General features: G+C 57.6%; 1 protein-coding gene across 1 annotated transcript in view; it reads right to left on the bottom strand.

The window, feature by feature from the left end:
• The window catches only part of LOC106845021 (collagen alpha-1(XIII) chain), an 87,875-nt gene that overhangs the window by 29,505 nt on the left and 40,800 nt on the right, over positions 1–17,570 (bottom strand). Inside the window, exons 16-25 of the mRNA XM_070489286.1 lie at positions 9,912–9,956; positions 8,971–9,003; positions 8,211–8,237; positions 7,548–7,610; positions 5,628–5,681; positions 4,713–4,799; positions 3,111–3,164; positions 2,011–2,055; positions 1,552–1,617; positions 342–365 (exon numbers count right to left, since the gene is read on the bottom strand). Coding sequence (XP_070345387.1) covers positions 342–365; positions 1,552–1,617; positions 2,011–2,055; positions 3,111–3,164; positions 4,713–4,799; positions 5,628–5,681; positions 7,548–7,610; positions 8,211–8,237; positions 8,971–9,003; positions 9,912–9,956 — 498 coding nt within the window. The remainder of the gene's footprint in view (positions 1–341; positions 366–1,551; positions 1,618–2,010; positions 2,056–3,110; positions 3,165–4,712; positions 4,800–5,627; positions 5,682–7,547; positions 7,611–8,210; positions 8,238–8,970; positions 9,004–9,911; positions 9,957–17,570) is intronic.

Here is a 17,570-nt window from a genome sequence, read left to right as displayed (position 1 = left end):
AGCTGAAGGTTGAGAAAAAGGAGAAACATGACACCATCCTCCCTTGTATCACTGTTTCCTTGACACAGCTGTCGACAGAACCCAGCATTTATGCTCTGACAAGAGAGCAGAGCTGAGTCGTGAAGAGCCGCTCCAGCAGACGGCCATGACCCAGGGGCAGGCAGCTCCTGAGACCCCCTGCTCCGGCTCACGTTGCCCTCTGCCCAGCACCATAGGGTCGACCCTAAGCCAGAAGCCCCGTGTCTGCTTTCTGGAGGCGAGAGCTCAAGTCCTTGCTTCCAGGCTGCCTCCCCCAACCCTGGCCTGGGGCCCGAGGAGAGCACGCAAGGAGGAGGACTCACCATCAAGGCCAGCGTTCGGATCTCCTGAAAAACCAACACCACGCAGTCAGCTGAAGAGCGAGTCAAGAGTCGCCCATCGTGTCCCCTCAGCCCAGTCATGGAAACATGGGAGCTGGGCCCCTCCAGGAGCACAGCAGAGGTAGACGCTGTAGGTGGGCTCTGTGCCTCCCAGCCCCATGCCACCCCCACCTTTCCCAGAGGTTTGTAATCATTGGACAGAGAACACGCCACCTGTCACCAAATGCTGCTCTGAAGCTGTCCTACAACAGGCTCAGCCGTGCCCTCCAAGGACGGCAGCCTCTCCCTCACTCCACCAGAGAGGGAGGGAAGCACTATCTCCTGTTCCTTCCAACTGCTGACGGGGACCCTCCCTGTTCTCTCGTCTTCTCCCAGAACCCAGCTCAAGGCTCTGATGTACTTCCTTTAAATAAACAGATGTAGTATAGCAAAATATGGAACCACTCAAAAGTAAATTACAGGGACAACTGTTAGCATTAAAAAAGAATTTACACCCTATAAGCGGATTCACACAGGTACAAAGATTCTTTAAAGGAGCGGGTCTCAACCTGGTGCAATTTTGTCCCCCAGGGGACATCTGGCAATGTCTGGAGACATATTTTGGTTGTGAGAACTGGGAGTGGGGTGCTACTGGCAACTAGTGGGTGGAGACCAGGTATGCTGCTAACTAACCTACAACAGCCAGGACAGCCTTTCCCCACAGCCAAGATCATCCAGCCCCAAGTGTCAATGGTGCCAAGAAATCCCACTTCAAAGGGTGAGTACCATGTGAATGTGAAATATGACTAAATTGACACAAAGGGAGATATATTTCGGAAAGACAGATGCTACTATGTGCAAGGGGAATGTGTGCTGAAGAAATGGGGCCAGAACCCTGGATGGGCCAGCAGCCCACAGGGTGCCAGATGCTCCAGTTACGACTCTCAGTTATCCAGAGCCATAACGGGCCAACTGGGTCCAGACTGAGAGCCAGGTCACCTGGATGCCAAACGAGGGGGCCGTTTGCCTGAAGGCTGCGTGGTGGCAGGCCAAAGGAGAGAAAACAAGGGAGAGACTCTCCTGGAAGCTCTGCCTGGTGGCCTGGCGTCAGGGACACTAATCAGTGCTGCAGTGCCCTTCGTCAGGGCCCGGTGCGGATCCCGGAGGCCCACGCGCACCTCCAGGTCTCTGGTCTCTGGGCTGGCCCACTCACCTGGAGAGCCTCATTGATGTTTCCGTTGTAATCCACCATCTCTTTCCCCGGTTCTCCCTTGGAACCCTACAAGACAATGGGATCTCAACGCAGGCCCGGGCCAGCAGGGACCTGAGGACCACTGTCACCTGCTCTCCATCAAATGGGACCAGGGCCAACAGTGGCTGCACCTGGCTGCACACAGGTGGATGCAGAGTGGCAATAGAGGGAGCCTGTCAGGGGATTGCAAACACTCTCAGAGGATGCCCAGGGGTTCTACAGCAAACACAGAAGACACCATGTGAGAACTCTGGACTAGACAGACCTGCAGAGGACAGACCGATCACGGCTGCAGTGTCAGACCTCCCATCTGGGGCCAGAATGCTCTTCCTCTTCCTCCCCCTCAAGACTCCAGGGACAAGCCACTTCACGCTGAGACCCCAGGGCGGTGCTGTAACTCTGGGTGGGAGACGCACGTACCTTGGGGCCAGCTGGTCCCTCTTCTCCAGTTGCTCCAGGCTCCCCCTGTTGCATGACAAAATTGGAGTGAAATGGGGATAAAGCCGGGTATCAGAAAACGTGTCCCCAGATGGGTCACCTGTTAGGGGCTGTGGAGCGGCCAGGAGCCTTATCTTCCTCAGGAGCCCTGTGCATGAAGGGCAGGCTCCGCCCCTCAGGAAGCACCTCCTCCTGCCCCTCCCTCCAGTCCTCTAAGTCAGCCCCCTCCTTGGGGGCAGGGACCAGGCCCTTTGCTTCCCTTCATTTCCAATCTGCTCAGGTAACAAGGGCTCAGTAACAGTTTGCCCATCGCCTGGGTGGTGAGTAACTGCCAGAAAGCCTCTGTGGTTCTCTCCGGGGCCTGTCGGCTTGCCAAAGACCCCAAATGCGGCGGAAACACGGGGCCAGTGTTGGGTATTAGGAACCAAGGCAGGGCGGGGCTGGGGGGACACCTGTTCCTGTGCAAACAGGACAGAACTATGGGGAATAAATGGAACAGTGGTGTAAATCGTGCAAAACAAACCACAGTTCCATTTGTTCTGGGATGATGGTAACACTGAAGACAATTTTTTAAAAACCAACATAGAAAGTAAAAATAAAAGAAAACAAACCCTTTCACATAACTCAACCCCTGGTGACCCTGCCGTTGGCCAGCTCACAGAGCGCTGAGCCACTGCCACCTCCAGTGAGCTGCCCCTACCTCCCCGCCCCCACAGCACTTCAGTCCAGGGGTGCCTGTGTGGGACCCAGCGGCACTGACCCGACCCTTCCATAGGGAGCACCTGGAGAAGTGGGAGCCCCGCCTTCACCAGCGGCTTGGAAGCTAACAGAGCAGGGGTCTGTGTTACTCCCACCCAAGTGTCGCGCCCCTGGGCCAGCCTCTGCATGGCTGCTGTCCCAGTGGAAGGTTCTCCAACCCCAGGCAACCAGGAGAGACGGCAGCCAGGAGCCACTGCCCATCAGCCTGTGCCCCAGGGGTCTAGCTGCAGGGACGGCCGGGGACTGCTTCTCTCTCTGAGCTGGGGCTTGAACTCCCAAGAAGACCCTTATTCTGCAGCTCTCAGATCTGCGGGCCTCTGTACCTTGTCTCCTTGCCGTCCTGGGGGCCCGGCCCGGCCTTCGACACCAGCTTCTCCCTGGGGAAGAGGAGGGGGATGGGGTGAGGGCACGCAAGGCAGCTCAGACAGCTGCTTAAGGGGGCAAATATGGTCTTGCTCTTGATGTCCTGGTAGTACGTGTCTTTCGGCCTCTGTCTTCTTCCCTGCTGGCTTCTACCAACTCACCCAATTCTACCTATCTGACTCCTACCCACCCCTGGGCCCGGCCCGGGTCTCACCTCTTCCTGGCTGCCCTCCCTGTCTACTCCCTTTCTCCCCTGAGTTCTGCACTACTTGCTGATGTCCACCCGGCACGGCCAGGCCCTCCTGGGTTCTCGGTTAACACACAAGCCCAGCTCCATTGCAGCATCTGTGGACTGCCATCAGCCCCTGGCTGTGGGAAGGCAGGTCATTTTGGAGCCTGGAACACCTGTCAAGGCACCTCATCAGGTCCTGCCTGGGAGCCAGAGGGGAGAGTGAAGGCCCTGGGCAGGTGGGGAGGCCCCAGGAGGCCTCGGACAGGAGGGGCAGGGAGAGGCAGGAGGAGGCCCTTCCACATACCTCACTTCCTCAACATCTGCCTCGTCCTGGAAAGAGGACACGAGTTTCTTCCAGCTTTCCTTCCCTTTTGTCCCAGGATGCAGGTTTCCCCAACCCCAAATCAAGACCCAAGATGTGCCAGGTATCCGTGCCCTGAAGGGTTGGCTGAGGGTATCCTAGAGCCCAGGGGCAGGGCGTCTTTGGCAAAGCGGGTGCTCATGCCTGGGCAGCTCTATTCCCGCCCTGGCAGGTGGGCATGGGGGGCTGGGTATCCCGAGGCCCTTCCCGCCACTTCTTCTCATCTGTCTATAGGGCTCGCTGTGGCTCCCTACACTATATGCCTGTGAGCTGTGGGTTGGTTTGTCCTGCCAGATTGTGGGCAAACCGAGGGCAGGCTCTCTGCAGCCCCACTGCTGGTGCAGGGCCCAGGCCACAGCAGGCCCTGGGTAAATGCCAGTGGAATGAATGCATCTATTGCCTCAAATCACGTGGAGTAATGACTCCTCCCCTTACAAGCTAAGAAAGAGACCCCTCACTTCCCTGCACTGCTAAAGTAGACCAAGCAACACAGGAGGTGTCTGCTTTGGGAAACAAATCTCACCACTGCGTTTCCACCCAGTGCAAAGAAGTGCGGGCAGTCCACTGCAGCTGTCCTCTGCTGCGACCCCCTCCCCCATGTGCCAGCACGGGGGGCCCAGCTGACCACTGACCTGCCACCTACTCAGGGCCTAGGTGAGGGGCCTTGCTGGCTGTCCTAAGCCTTGCATCCATTGGGCCCTGACTCAGATACACCACAGTCATTTGAACCAATGGGACCATCCATCTGCCCCAGGGGGGACATCTCTCCTGGACGGTCAAATCGTCACTGCTTAGAAGCAGATGCTCAGTACAAATGACCTTTCTGGAATCCACTGGAAAAACTACAAATCTGGAATAGAAGACTAGAGAAGGCAAGGTGTCCAGGACACAGAGTGCCCAACAATGGGCTGAGGATAAAGGCCACAGGCGACTGTGTCCCATGAGAACTGATCCCAGGGAAAGACTCACCTTCGGCCCTGGGGGTCCAGGGAGCCCTGGGGGGCCAGGCTCCCCTCTGCCTCCTCCAATGGAGTTGCCAGCATCACCCTTCTCTCCCTGGGGGCAGAAGGCAGAGTTACCAGCTCTGGAGGGAGGCGGTTGACCCCTTCCTTCCGATCCTCTGTCTTTCCCCCCTCACAGGTCAAAGGAATGGAGGCAGTGGTCTCAGTCTAGGCTGAATGGGGGGACGTTCAGAGGTCTGTGGGGTCCAGGATGGCTGGGGACCAGAGGCCTTCAGAAGCCAGGCCTGGTCTGATCCGGCCGTGGGATATGAAGGGAGAATGGAGCTGGTTGCTGAAGGGGAACACGTGTAGGGCTGAAACAAGAGACCATCAGGACCTGGGTCCTCAGCAGTGTTTCTCAAGGCGTGTCCCACGGGACACTCCTCAGGGGCTTGGGAATATGTGAAACGTGACAAAGGGTCTGGCGGACAAACAATAGTAGGAAACGCAGAGTGAGATGAAGCTTGCCAGCTCCTCCTACACAGGTGCCCAGACTCGGACAGGCTGAGGTGCCGGTGACCCTCCAAGGGGTCCTGTCTTACACAGCCCTCCCCAAACTGACTTGACCTCAAGGCGTTTTTTTTTTTAAATGGAATATCTTTTAAAAATAGAGTATCTCATGCACTGTAGAGCACATTTTCAAAGCTGGTGACTAGGTCATAACTACTGAGTTCGTTGAATTTGGGCACTGGGGACAATGAGGCCCTCCCATGTGGTACCCCAAGTGTCCCTCCCCTGTAACAGAATCCAGCTGTGTTCCAGCTGCTTTCCCCCCAGTCTGGGAGGGACGTCTCCAATGCTGGGGTCCGTGTGAGTGTGCAGGGCCGATAATGTGGGTGGGGTTGGACGCAGAACCCACTGTTCAGAGCTCATCGATACCCACCTTGTGCCCCAGGAGGCCGAGTGGCCCAGGGGGGCCTGCAGCCCCCTTCTCACCCTGTGGAGGAAACGCAGACAGTGAGGCGTTAGGAACTTTCTCCCCAGGGTGTCCAAAGGCACCAGCCCCACCAGCACAGGGCCTTGGATTCTCTCTCCTGCCTCCCTGCCCCTCATGGGCTGCTTTCTGAAGGAATCTACTTTCTGCCAAACCTACAGTCTGCATCATTGTTCTCCTGTCCCCATGGGGGCTGGGCCCTCACCACTCACGCAGGCAGAGGAGTGACACTGCCACACGTCGTAGCCAAGGCCAAGAGCCTGTAGTCCCATTTGGGGGTCTCCTGGGGTGAGGCCAGCAGTGTGAAATGACAGTAAAAGCTCTTCTTTTTAACCACTATGCTCTTTTCCGTGTTTGTGATGCCTAGTAATTAGAGGCCCGGTCTCTGGGGAGAGCTTTCTGCCCTCCTCCTCTCTGCCTCCAGGGAAGACGAAACCATCCATGCCTTCTCCCCCAGAGGGATATTCTAAGAAGTTTGCCTCCTGTTATGGGTTGAATTGTGTCCCCTCAAAATTCGTATGTCAAAGGCCTAAGTCCCAGTATCTCATAATGTGACCTTATTTGGAAATAGGGTCGCTGGAGACATAATTAGCTATGTTATGAGGTCACACTGGAGTAGGTGGGCCCCTAATCCACTATGACTGGTGTCCTTATAAAAAGGGGAAATTTGGACACCGACACACATGTGGGGAGAACACCAGCGAAGATGAAGGCAGAGGTTGGAGTGATGCTTGTACAAGCCAAGAACAGCAAGGATGCCAGCAAACTGCCAGAAACTAGGAGGGAGGTGTGGAACAGATTGTCCTTCTCAGCTCTCGGAGGGAACCAACCCTGCCGACACCTTGATCTCAGACTTCGGGCCTCCATACTGTGGGACAATAAATTTCCATTGTGTAAGCCACACACTTTGTGGTCCTTTGTTAGAGTCGTCCTAGCAAACTAATACTTGCCCCTAACCAGCTGCTTCCACGACTGAAGAACTCTTTTTCTCCCCTATGATGTGGACACAGTCCCCTAGAGATCCCCCAGCCCAGTGGTCACTGCACATGACAAGGGTTGTGACCATGGACCACTCTCACTGCCACAGTGGCAAAGCCAGGCCTAGCACCTGGCTCTCCTGATGCTCCGCCGTCTAAGACACGAAGACTTCACTTGGCATTCACAGAGTGTCTCATATCAGGAGAGCCCCCAAGAGCACCCCGCCAGGTCTGCATGAGAAGCTCCACTCTATATAGACTGATGGCTGGTGCTTCTTGTATGTAATAACATAAATCGAGGGCCCTGGGGTCATAATTTGCTCAGATGTTTCAATGAACTTTCCAGCTGCAGCCACAAAAGAGGCCACACCAACTCTTTGGGTGTCATCCCCTTGTTACCTGCCCTTGGGTAAAAGCTGAATGACAAAATGGCCTGAAGCTGGCCCAGGGAGGGGAGGAAGCTGGGTAAGGGCCGAGGTGCTGGGTGGGAAGGGAGTCCGGGGCCCCAGCGGCCCCGCTTTGCCTGAGCTGCACCTAGGGTGTGTCTTAGCTGGGGCCTGCCCTGACACCAGAGGCTGGGTCTACAGGGAAAGGACCCGCTGCGGCCCTGCAGAGGCCCTGGGGGAGTGGGGACAGAGGGAGGGAGGGTGGGCCTGCCTGCCGTCTGCTGGGCTTTCCCCCTGGATAACTGATGGCTTTCAGGGAGGGAGGGTGCGCTCAAGAGTGTGAATTTCTGAAGTTTTTCAGGCCATCCCGGCACTCCCCTCTTCCTGGAGACACATGCACCCACAGCACACTGCAGGCAGCACACCAGCCACAGGGGTGGGCAAGGAGTGGGGACCCGCGGAGGCCAGGATGAAGGGGGCACACACTCAAAGACACAATATCCTACCCTCTGCCCCCTCTTTCCCGGCAAACCTGGGGGCCCCGGCTTCCCTGCTGCTCCTGGGTCTCCCTTTGGAGTAAGAAGAGAAAGTCACTGATAAGAGGATGGGGTGCGGTGAGGGGCTGGTGGACAGTGATCAAAGACCAGTGTTTCCAGAATACTAGTCCCATAAGATGCTCCTCTTGAAAAAGCATGCCCTGGTCAAAAAGTTTGAAAATGCTTCACAGCGTATTTCTTTCTAGAACTTCCCAGTGCACATTTGGCATTTTAAAGGCTCTGAGCAGGCCTGTAAAGAAATCTGTGTAATATTTTAAACCCTGTATTTCTTAAACACATTTGACCACAGAAACTTTTTTTCATGTTACATCTCCTATTGTCCTAGATGAGAGAGACAGAGCCCTGGAGGTAGGGGGACAGCAGCTACTGCCCGCTGGAGCTGACGTGCAGGCAAACTGGCCAGCTGCCCAGCTCGGGATCCAGCGAGGGGGAGGCACTCGCAGTGTATTTCCGACAAGCAGGCCCTCCCCGGCGGGGCCCTCCTCTGCTCAGTCAGGTCCCCAGCCCCAGGCCAGCCTCAGGGGGACCAAGATGAAACAGCAGCAGCCACTCCCAACTCCACCCCGTGCCTGATGCTCCAGGCAGCCCAGAACATTCCCTCTGTATCCGTACCTTGGCTCCTGGGGTCCCTGGCTCACCCTGTGTGGAAAAAAAGAAGACTCAGGCAAAGAAATGGGAGAGAGGGAGCGAGCGAGAGTGAGGGAGAGCAGGAGAGAAGGTGCTCTGGGGGGAGGCGAAGGATCCGGCCAGCCCAGGGCTTTCCTCTGCCTCGGCCTCAGGCCCCAGGCCCCAGGCCCAAGCAGGCTCCCAACTGTTTCTTATTCTTCCCCTAGGTGAGGAGGGTGGCAGGTGTGAGCATCAGCAAGGCACCCCAGGAGGAGGGCGAGGAAGGAAAGGCCATTTGCTTTGGACACGATGCCCCATGCAGGTGGACCTGCTGGGGGATCCACCCATCTGCCTGCCAACCAATGGGTGGTTAGGGCTAGGTCCAGGAGAAGGACCCTTGTTCTCCTCTCTGCAGGCATGTGGTGTCCAGGAGGAGGACCCCTGCCCTCCTCTCTGCAGGCACACAGCCGCTGAGTCCTAGAGGGTAAAGGAAAGCCCTGGGCCCCCTTGCACATGGCAGCCTGGCGAGAGCCTCAGTTGAGGCTGGTAAATACTTGCTACTTACTTGCAAGGCTTAGTGCAACATCTGTTGTTCAAGTTGTGCATCTGGCATAAATGTTGCTTTAAGAGAAAGGTTTCCGAATCCCGTCTGTCCCTCCCTGTTCCAGTGGCCACCCCACTGAGCCCCTGAAGCCCCAGCTCTGTCCTCCTCTCTCCATCTCTCCTATCCTGCCCCTCATTTGTTGAGTTACGACGTTCCACTGACCTTCATCCCAGCCACAGCGATTCCAGGAGCACCCTGGCAGAGAGAGGAAAAGACGTGGAGACTTCCTGTGGTCAGGGGGAAGCACGAGGAAGCGGCCGGCCTCCCCTTGGGGAGATGTGAAGGCTGACTGCTCACTTCTGTCAGCCGCCCAGACCCACAGGACAGGTGGGTTGCTGAGCTGGGCGGAGGGAGAGTGGGCTCCGAGGAAGAGGCTCTATGCAGCACACATACCCACCCGCTCAGCTCCCGCGCCCTCCTGGGGGACACAGTGGGCACCTTGGCAGGGAGCCCACGGGTGGGCTAGATGTGGGCATCCCTGGTGGAAAGGGGGGAGAGCTTCCCTGGGATAGGAAAGAAGGGGAAGTGGTGGGAGGGGAAGGCGGAGTAGTGGGAGAGCTGTGGGAAGGGACGAACAGTAGACGGCTGCACAGTTGTCCCCCGAGCGTGCAAGTGGGATTCTCCTCACAGGGCACTCTCTGGACCTATGTCCTCGTGGACTGGGGAGCAGCTGGGAGTGAACCCCATCTCTACATCAGCCCAAGACCACCTACTTTGAAGTACATAGGGCACCAAACTCACCACTTAGTAAATCCCAAGTAAAGGCAAGTTTTGGGGGTCCCTACTCCCCATGTGGGTCTCAGGACTGCAGCCAGAGGGGAAGTTACCTGAAAAGCTTTTTATGACCCAGAGATGCCCAGGAGGTGGCCTGGCCACGTCAGGAGGGCACTGGTGAGTGACGGCTCATGGGACAAACAGGAGCACCTCTGCCTGGAAGGACAGGCCGGTGTAGCAAGGGGAGGGGCAGGGGAGGAGATGAGCACCCTGTCTTCACAGCAGGACACGGGATGGAGAAGGAGCTGGGCTGCAGGGTGTCCCAGAGCTTGGGAGAGAGCGCTAGGGGCTGGAAGGGGGCTGCCCAGGACATAGCGAGGGCCCGGTACCTTCGCTCCCTGTTTGCCTGGCATCCCTGGCATGCCCCGTTCTCCCTGCGGGAAGAAACAAGAGGATGATGAGAGGAGGACCCAACTCAGCACCCCGAGGCCTCAGCCCCTGAAGCGTGGCCTGCAAGGACGTCCGTGAGAAGGTTGGTCTGGAAGCTTGGGAAGGCCGTCCAGCTCATGGTGAGCTTTGAGGACCTTGCCATCGCTGGCAGCCACCGTGGGCCACTCTTCTCAGCCACGTGCACTCATAGAAGGGCCCAAGTCACAGAGCCTGAGACCTGGGGGGCAGGGGTGTTGCTCAAGATCCACCGCCAGCCGGGGGCCCGGCCGGCTTGAAACTCAGCACTGCAGGCTAGGCCAGGGGTGGAAGCGGCCCACTTGGCCGCTGACCTACAGCACACCACCCCCCTCCCATCCCCGTCTGGTACTTCCTGCCCCGTTTCCACTCCAGCAGGTATGCTCAGGTGGTAGTGCTGGCTAAGCCAGGCACCGCTCCTAGCTCTCCTCTTCACGCAGGCTTCCTTCTCCTCTCAGGTTCCTTGGGTCTAACTCTTCCTGAGGGCACGTGGGCCTTGGCCCCACATGGTGGAGGTTCAGCCTGTGCTTTGGGTCGTGGGGACTGTGGATGGAGGCAGGGCGCTGCCCAGAGCCCCCAAGCCCACCCATTTCTCCACACCGCATCCCAGACCCTGCCCATCCAGAGACACAGGTGAGCTGTTGCCTCTCTGGGATATCGTGGGGTTTGCTCTACCATCTGGCCAGTATCCCGTCTTTTTCTTCAACCTCTAAAGAAACCTCTGTGTGAAAACGCCAAACCTATGGGTGTGAAGACGACCTCAGGAAGAAGGACAGGGAGTATAGTCTTCCCTCCTTGGAAGGATGCCCCAGAGGAGAAAGGGTTGGAGGGGACAGCCAGTGACAAACGGGGCTGAGAGGAGGTGAGTCAGGATGAACCTGCCATGTCAGAGAGGGAGGGGCTCAGGGGAAAATGGAGGCAGCTCTGGTTTCCATGAGTCAAACTCCAAATGAAGGCCCAGCCAGGGCCCAGGATGCTGGGCAGCACAGGTGACAGCAGCCAGCCTGCATCTGAAGGCCAGTGCTGTGGATGGCAATACGGAGCCCTGACAGACCTGTGGACTCAGGAAGTGACCACAGCAGACAAGCCTGTGCCCCAGGCCTGGCTCAGCCACTAAATTCTGGGAAATCCCTCTTGCGGGAAAGAGCAGAGAAAGGCACGGCCATTTACCGCGCCTGCCACGTGTCTGGCCCTGGGCTACGGGCTTTACATCCTTCCTCTATTCAATCTCCAAGAATGCCCTGCAGCTCAAGAGTGGAGGTTATTCCTGCTTCACAGGTGAGCAGACTGTGGCTCAGAGAGGTCAGGTACGGTTGCCAAGGTCATGGGGAGCAGGGATCTGAACACAGGTCTTTCGGCTGCCAAAGCCCTGGTACCCATTTCTCTCTGCCAGCCCTAAGCATCGGATGGGCTGGTGTTCCATCCGCTCCATGAAATATCCTTTGCTGTCTGAAAGCAAGGCAAAGCCCTCTGTGGAGGGCCCTCAGGCTATGCCCCTCGGGTGCCAAGGAGCCAGAGTGCGGGCAGCTCAGCCCAGGGCTGGGTCTTTAACCAAGGGCACCAGAGAAAAGAGGTGGGCCCACCCTGACTGCCAGCACAGGTCCACCCTGTGGCCAGCAGAGGGCGCCACAGGACCTCGTCAGAAGTCTGGCAACTGTGACCACATGGGTCTCAAGGCGCCCATCCCCAGAGCACCAGCCCAGGGTCCCTGTCACCCTCTCCTTCGGAGGACCAGGTCCCCTGCTAACATTCCAAACAGCCCCCTGGGTTGACTCAGCCCCAAGGACACCAGATAGAGCCCCTTGGAGTAGGGGGTACAGGTGGGAGGTCAGCTTGGGAGTCCTGGTGGACTGTTCAGGGACCTCCCGTTTGTCCCGCTCCTCCTCTTCCATCCTCTTCCCATCTCTCCGTCAGTGCTCCTGCCCTCCTCTGCCCGCTTCCGTTTTGGGGAGCTGGGCTGGTAGTCAGGATAGACTGTGTGATCCTGGATAGCCACTTTCTCTCTCTGGGTCCAGGATCCTATCTGTAAAGTGAGATTAGACTAGATAGGCCTTTAGGAGGGAGAGGCCAGAGCTGGGGAAGTGACACTGGGTGCGTTGGCAACTTCGTAAGGAGGCTCTGTGGGGGAAGGAGTTTAGCTCTGGGTGAAAATGCGGCTCTGGGAGGGGTCTCAGCAGGTCTCTGCTTTCCCTCCTCCTACTCTGAGGCTTCAGCACGGAAGGAGGGCGGGGGCTGCTCAGGCTCCATCTCTGGGCTCCTGCCTCCTGTCTCTGCAGGAGCTTGCAGAGCGGCCCCGGGAGTGAGGGTTTCTGGCTAATTGGGGCTGTCTTCAGCCACGCTGGTCTGAGTATATAGACACAACCACACATCCAGGGAAATCTGGGCCCCTCGGAGCCCCCAGGGGAGGCAGCCCTCCTCGTTAGGGAGGCTGACCTTCGCCCCTTCCCTCCCCCTGGGTCAAGTCTCTTAATTCTGCAAATGACCCAGGCTTCCTTGATCCCCACCCCAGGGCCTCCCTCCCTCGTGGCCCTCTGCTGGGCAGGAAACAGGGCTGCCCCCGGCTGACCCCCTTGCAGGCCCATTCCCCTTTCATCAGTCTCCTTCTCCAGAGCTTGTCTCATGGGCCTGCCCCAGCCTGACCTCTGAACGGGGGCTGGGCTCGTCCTACACCAGACAACACTGACTCCTGGACGTGGGTGAGGGGAGACGGCTGAGAGTCACTGTCAAGGACCCCAGGGTGGCCGTGGGCACGGGCAATCCTGTGCAGGGAGCGAGGGCGAGGCTGCTTCTGGCAGCTGTTGATAGAGGAGCACACACTGCTGCTCAGGAAGCTCTTCCCTGGGGCACATCTGCGAGAGCACATCTAGAGCCTCCTTCTCTCCCTTCTCCCTCCCTAAAGCCTTTCCTATTTAAACGGCTTAAGTTTGGAGCTGTGCTGAATTTAGATCCACTAACCCACTAATGGTTTCGCCCTAAGAGGGGAGGGAGCTCTCGGTCTGTCAAAGCCGGAGGGCCCCAATTTATATTCCCTACCTCTGCCTTCCCTTCTCCTCCCAGTGGGACCCCGGAGGCTCCTCTGTGGGGCTCTCAGTTCCCCGATCTGGGCCATCATGCAGGTGCTGCTGCTCTGAGCATTACAGAGTCTCAGCCTAGGAGCACAGAGCATGGAAGGCAGTAGCTGCTGTGGAAGCAAGCCTGTGGCCCCCAGGCCAGGTCCTGGCCCACCATCTGGGAGGCTGGCTCTTTACCCTTGGTGCCAAGAACCAACGCCTGATTGTTGGCCCAGGAGGGGTGGATCCCAGTCATCGTGTCTAAGAAAGCTCTGGGTGGGCACAGATGGCTAGAAAGGGGGCTGCCCTGAATGACCTTGAAGGCCTGTCCCAAGCCCAACTTTTCCCATGCCACTGACCCTCCAGCTGGGCCACTGCATCTGAGTGCATTACAGCATCAATAGGTTCTCTATTCCAGTCCCTGCTTCCAGGTGGGAGGACCCATCCTTTTACTGAGATGACAGAATGGAAGCAGACCCCTTGTAGCACAAACCAGTAGTGCTCCTGTGTTGTGGAAGTGGCCCCTTAATTAGTGATTTACTGTTGATTGAACAAGCAGGCCAGGGACTTGGCAAGAAGACATAGTGTGGAAGGAGGTGGGGGGCTCAAGGTCAGCTCCCCAGCCAAGCAAAGGTCAGGCGGAGAAGCAGGGGGGTTGAATGGACCTCCTGAACTGAGGCTCCCACGGCAGCCCAGCCCTGGGTTGGGAGGGCCTGGCCTGAAGCAGCTCCACACACAGACTCTTTGTTCTCTGCAGGGAAGGAGGAAGGCCTGCGTGAGTGTGGGGAGTGGAGGGCTTGGGGAGGCCAGGCGCAGGCCTCAGGCCTGGACCAGGGCCCTTTCCTGGGCTGGAAAAGTTGGGGGAGGAGGGCTAATGTCTTTCTCTCCCCCAAAGAGTTCCTGGGACTCCCTTCCGGGAAAAAGGCAGCTCAGTTCCTTTTTCCCCTGCCCCAGCCAGCTCCAGACTGGAGAGGGCTGGAACCACGGAAACACCAGGCCCTCTGGTAATTAGGGCCGGCAGGAAGTGATCTGGGGAATTACCGGGGTCAGGCACCCCATCGAAGGCCAGGGCTTTGCAAGGGCGGCTGGCTTGTAATCTCGATTTGAGATCAGTTGATTTTGTAGTTAGTTCCAAAAAGGAAAGTCAGCTCTAATTAATCTGTGGACTTTGGAGTTCAGGAGAGACAGGGCCCAGAGCGCACAGGCTGGGGCTGGAGTCCCCTCAGCCCCGACGAGGCCTCAGATCTGGGGCCTGTGTCTCAGCTCCCTGATCTGTTTTAATTTAAATGGTCTGGACGTCCCCACTGGGATTTCATGGCTCGGAAAGAAAGCGCTGTCCCCACTTCCATGTGCATGGAGTGCTCTGCTGTGAGGGCTGAGAGAGGCCTGGGGCTGCTCAGGTCGGGCTGCAGGAAGGTTGGGAACAGCTGTGGTGGAGGCGGAGGCAAGCTGCCTTCTCCTGGTTTTACTGCAGTCCTGGGACCATCCCCACTCCCTGGGAGAATCGTTCAGCTGGAATCAGTGCCAACACGCAAAGCACCCTTCTTCCTTGGGTCTTTGACTAAAACACACCAAGTACCCCACTTCTGCTCACAGAGAGCCTGGGAGGTCAGGGAAAGGCCTGGATCCAGCCACAACCTTCTTCTCACAGGAGGAAAACAGCTCAACTCTCCCCTCCTTTCCTGCTAGTGGAGGAGAACGGGGGAAGGCATGTCACGGGGTCGCCCAGGGCTCATAAGACCCAGGTAGTACAGTTGCTCAGAGCAAGGCTTTGGGGTCAGACAGACCTGGCGTCACTACTTCCTAGCTGTGGACCTTCAGGGAGTCACCTCTGTGAACCTCAGTCTGCTCATCTGTAAACTGGGGATAAGAATAAAACCTTTACAAGAATCCTGCAGGATGATGTGGGCAAAGTGCTCCGACACCGTAGGGTAGATGTAACGATAGTGGCTGTCATTCTACAGAAGCGTGTCCACCATGTGGCTCTGACCAGCGGAGCAGAATGGTTGCGCCCTTTTGTAGGGGATTAAGGAGAACTGAGGAGGCCCGGCATGGCCAGACAAGAAAGGCCGAGATGGGCCCGGGGAGTTTCCGCTCCTCACGCCCTCACCCCAGGGCCCTAGCCGTCGGTCATAGGGCCCAGGGGATCTCCTCCCCCTGGGAGTCCCTGTTGCTGGGGAGCCCCTCAGCCCCGCCGGAGGAGTGAGGGCAGTGCGAAACTGCTCCCGCACGAGGCTCCCACCTCCCCCTCCTCTGGTCTGGAAGCACACGGTCCAGCTCCTGCAGGAGGGGCACGTGTCCTTCAGGCAAACCGGAGGCCTGATGCCCCGGCCGCCGCACGTGTCAAATGCACCCCCACTGCAGAGACAGACGGACCAGCCCCGACGCGCTCAAAGATAAGCTCTCACCAGGTTCTGTGATCCACACAGTCTGACAATACTCGTCAATCCTCTTGAAAGAGAGCCAAGGTTGTAATGTTTTAAACACACTTTGCCTCTTGCAACATATTTAAAGTAGATCGGTATCATAAATTTGGATCAAATAGGTACCACATGGGTACACAACAATAGTTGCAGTGTCTAGGCAGCAGAGTTGGCCCCCGGGGGGCTGGGGGCGGCACAGGGCCCACTGGCCATGCTGGGCTTTGATCCCAAGGAGCTGATGGAGCAGCCTGCTCTGCTGGCCTCACTGGCCTTTGAGAGGAGGCCAGGCCGGGTCTGGCTGCTGGGGGGAGGGCAGGGCGGGTACTGGTGGTGGTGGAAGGAACTAACCCTTAGCAAACTTCAGTGGCAGAGAAGCGTCCTTGCTGAGGGTAAAACTCCAACCCCGCTGAAAGACAGGCCCCCTGCCTGCATGTCAGGTTGCTGGACAGAGCAATTGAAGCCGACGGGGAGCGTCATCGGTCACCCCTCAGGTGCCCTCACTCCCTGAACACAAGGGGCAGTCCTATGGCCCTGTCCCAGCTCTGTGTTCTGCCCCCGCTGGTGCCCGCTCCTCCCTGGGGTGGTGGGCTGGGAGCAAACTCATTTCCCCAGCATCTGTAGTCAAGCCACCCTTCACGTTAGTTACTCATTCCGAGCAGAGAGCAGAGAGAGGGGAGAGAGAAAAAGAACCGATGGACAAGAGAAGGGAGCTGGAGGGATAACACTCCACATCCCAGAGAGACCACAGGGGAGAGTGGTCTGTACACAGTTAGCTCAGCTGGGGTGAGATGCCCACAGCAGACGTTCACTTCTGCGCCAGGGCGAGAACACCAGCCTCTAGGCTTGGACTCATGGCACCAAGCCTCCAATTCCAGCATGATTGTTCACTAGCTGTGCAACCTTGGGCTGGGTATTAACCTCTCTGAGCTTCTCATCTGTATAGTGGGGATAATGAGCTCTAAGTACTGGGCCTGGGAAGGACCCAGTGAGATGGGGAGTGAATGAACTTTGGCTAAACCAGACATGTGAAGTATTTCTGCACTTGTCCTTGAGCACCAGCCTCTTCATCTCAGAGTTCTGACGGGAAGCAAACTTCTGCCTGGGCATGGTGATCACTGGGGTCCAGGTGCTCACTGCCTCAATGGGCTGGGTCAGGGGGACGGGTACTGGCAGCCTCCTGAGAGTCACTTGACCTTGAGGAATGACCCTAACTCCTTGGGGGTGGACCTTCTACCACTGGTCGTCAGCCCCCAGTGCCCGCCCCCTGGCCTCTGTTGGACTACGAGGCTTTGGCTGAGGTGATGGCAGGACAAGGGTCCAGCAGACTAAGGGCCAGCACAGACACAAGGGTGCTGAGACCACCTGCGGCCCGGGGGGGTTTTGGGGGCTGGTAGCTCCAGGACTGAAAAGACTCAAGACAGGCAGGGAGAACGGGAGGCAGCAGGAGCCTTCCAGAGACCCAGAGAGGCAGTGAGGGGGAGCCAGCAGCCTCACAGCCCCTCCAGATTCCCTGGGAAGAGGCCATTGGGAAGGGGGAGGGAGTGGTCCGGAGAGAAAGAAAGGGTGGGGAGCAGGAGTCGAGCACAAAGGACAAGGGTCTTCTGGGTTCCTCATGAGATCTAAGACTGGCGATGATTCCAACAAGCCCCGGATGGGGATGAAGAAAGACCCAGACAAAGACTCAGGGAGCAGACTCCCCACAAAGCCAGGGGTCTGTTCCTCTCCAGAGGCTGTGGAGCCAACTCTGTGCCCAGGAAGCTCTAGCTTACCTGAGCTGGAAAGGCTTTTAATCCAGTCTCTCATTTGATATGAAAGCTTCTCTTAAGACATCCCAGATCTCTAGTTATCCAGCCTCTACTTGGACACCTCTGGTGATGGGGAGCTCCCTCCCTCCCAAGTTACCCATCAGCACTTGCTCTACCCCTAGTCATGCGAAAGAAGTACGTTCCCCCTTCCATGCTAGAGCCTCCTCTTCCCAGAGCAGGCTTCCTCAGCATCAGGAGCTGCCCCTCTGTCAGCAGGACCATGCTGGTGTTCTCTGCAAAGTCAATGCAGCCTGGGTTGAATGATTCTTCCCACAACCTGAGTGCAGGATTGCTACACTCATGGG

This window comes from Equus asinus, chromosome 2 (assembly GCF_041296235.1).
Source record: "Equus asinus isolate D_3611 breed Donkey chromosome 2, EquAss-T2T_v2, whole genome shotgun sequence".
In the NCBI taxonomy this organism is placed as follows: domain Eukaryota; kingdom Metazoa; phylum Chordata; class Mammalia; order Perissodactyla; family Equidae; genus Equus; species Equus asinus.
The sequence above is the reverse complement of the archived record's forward strand: the minus strand, read 5'-3'. Positions and strand labels throughout refer to the sequence as shown.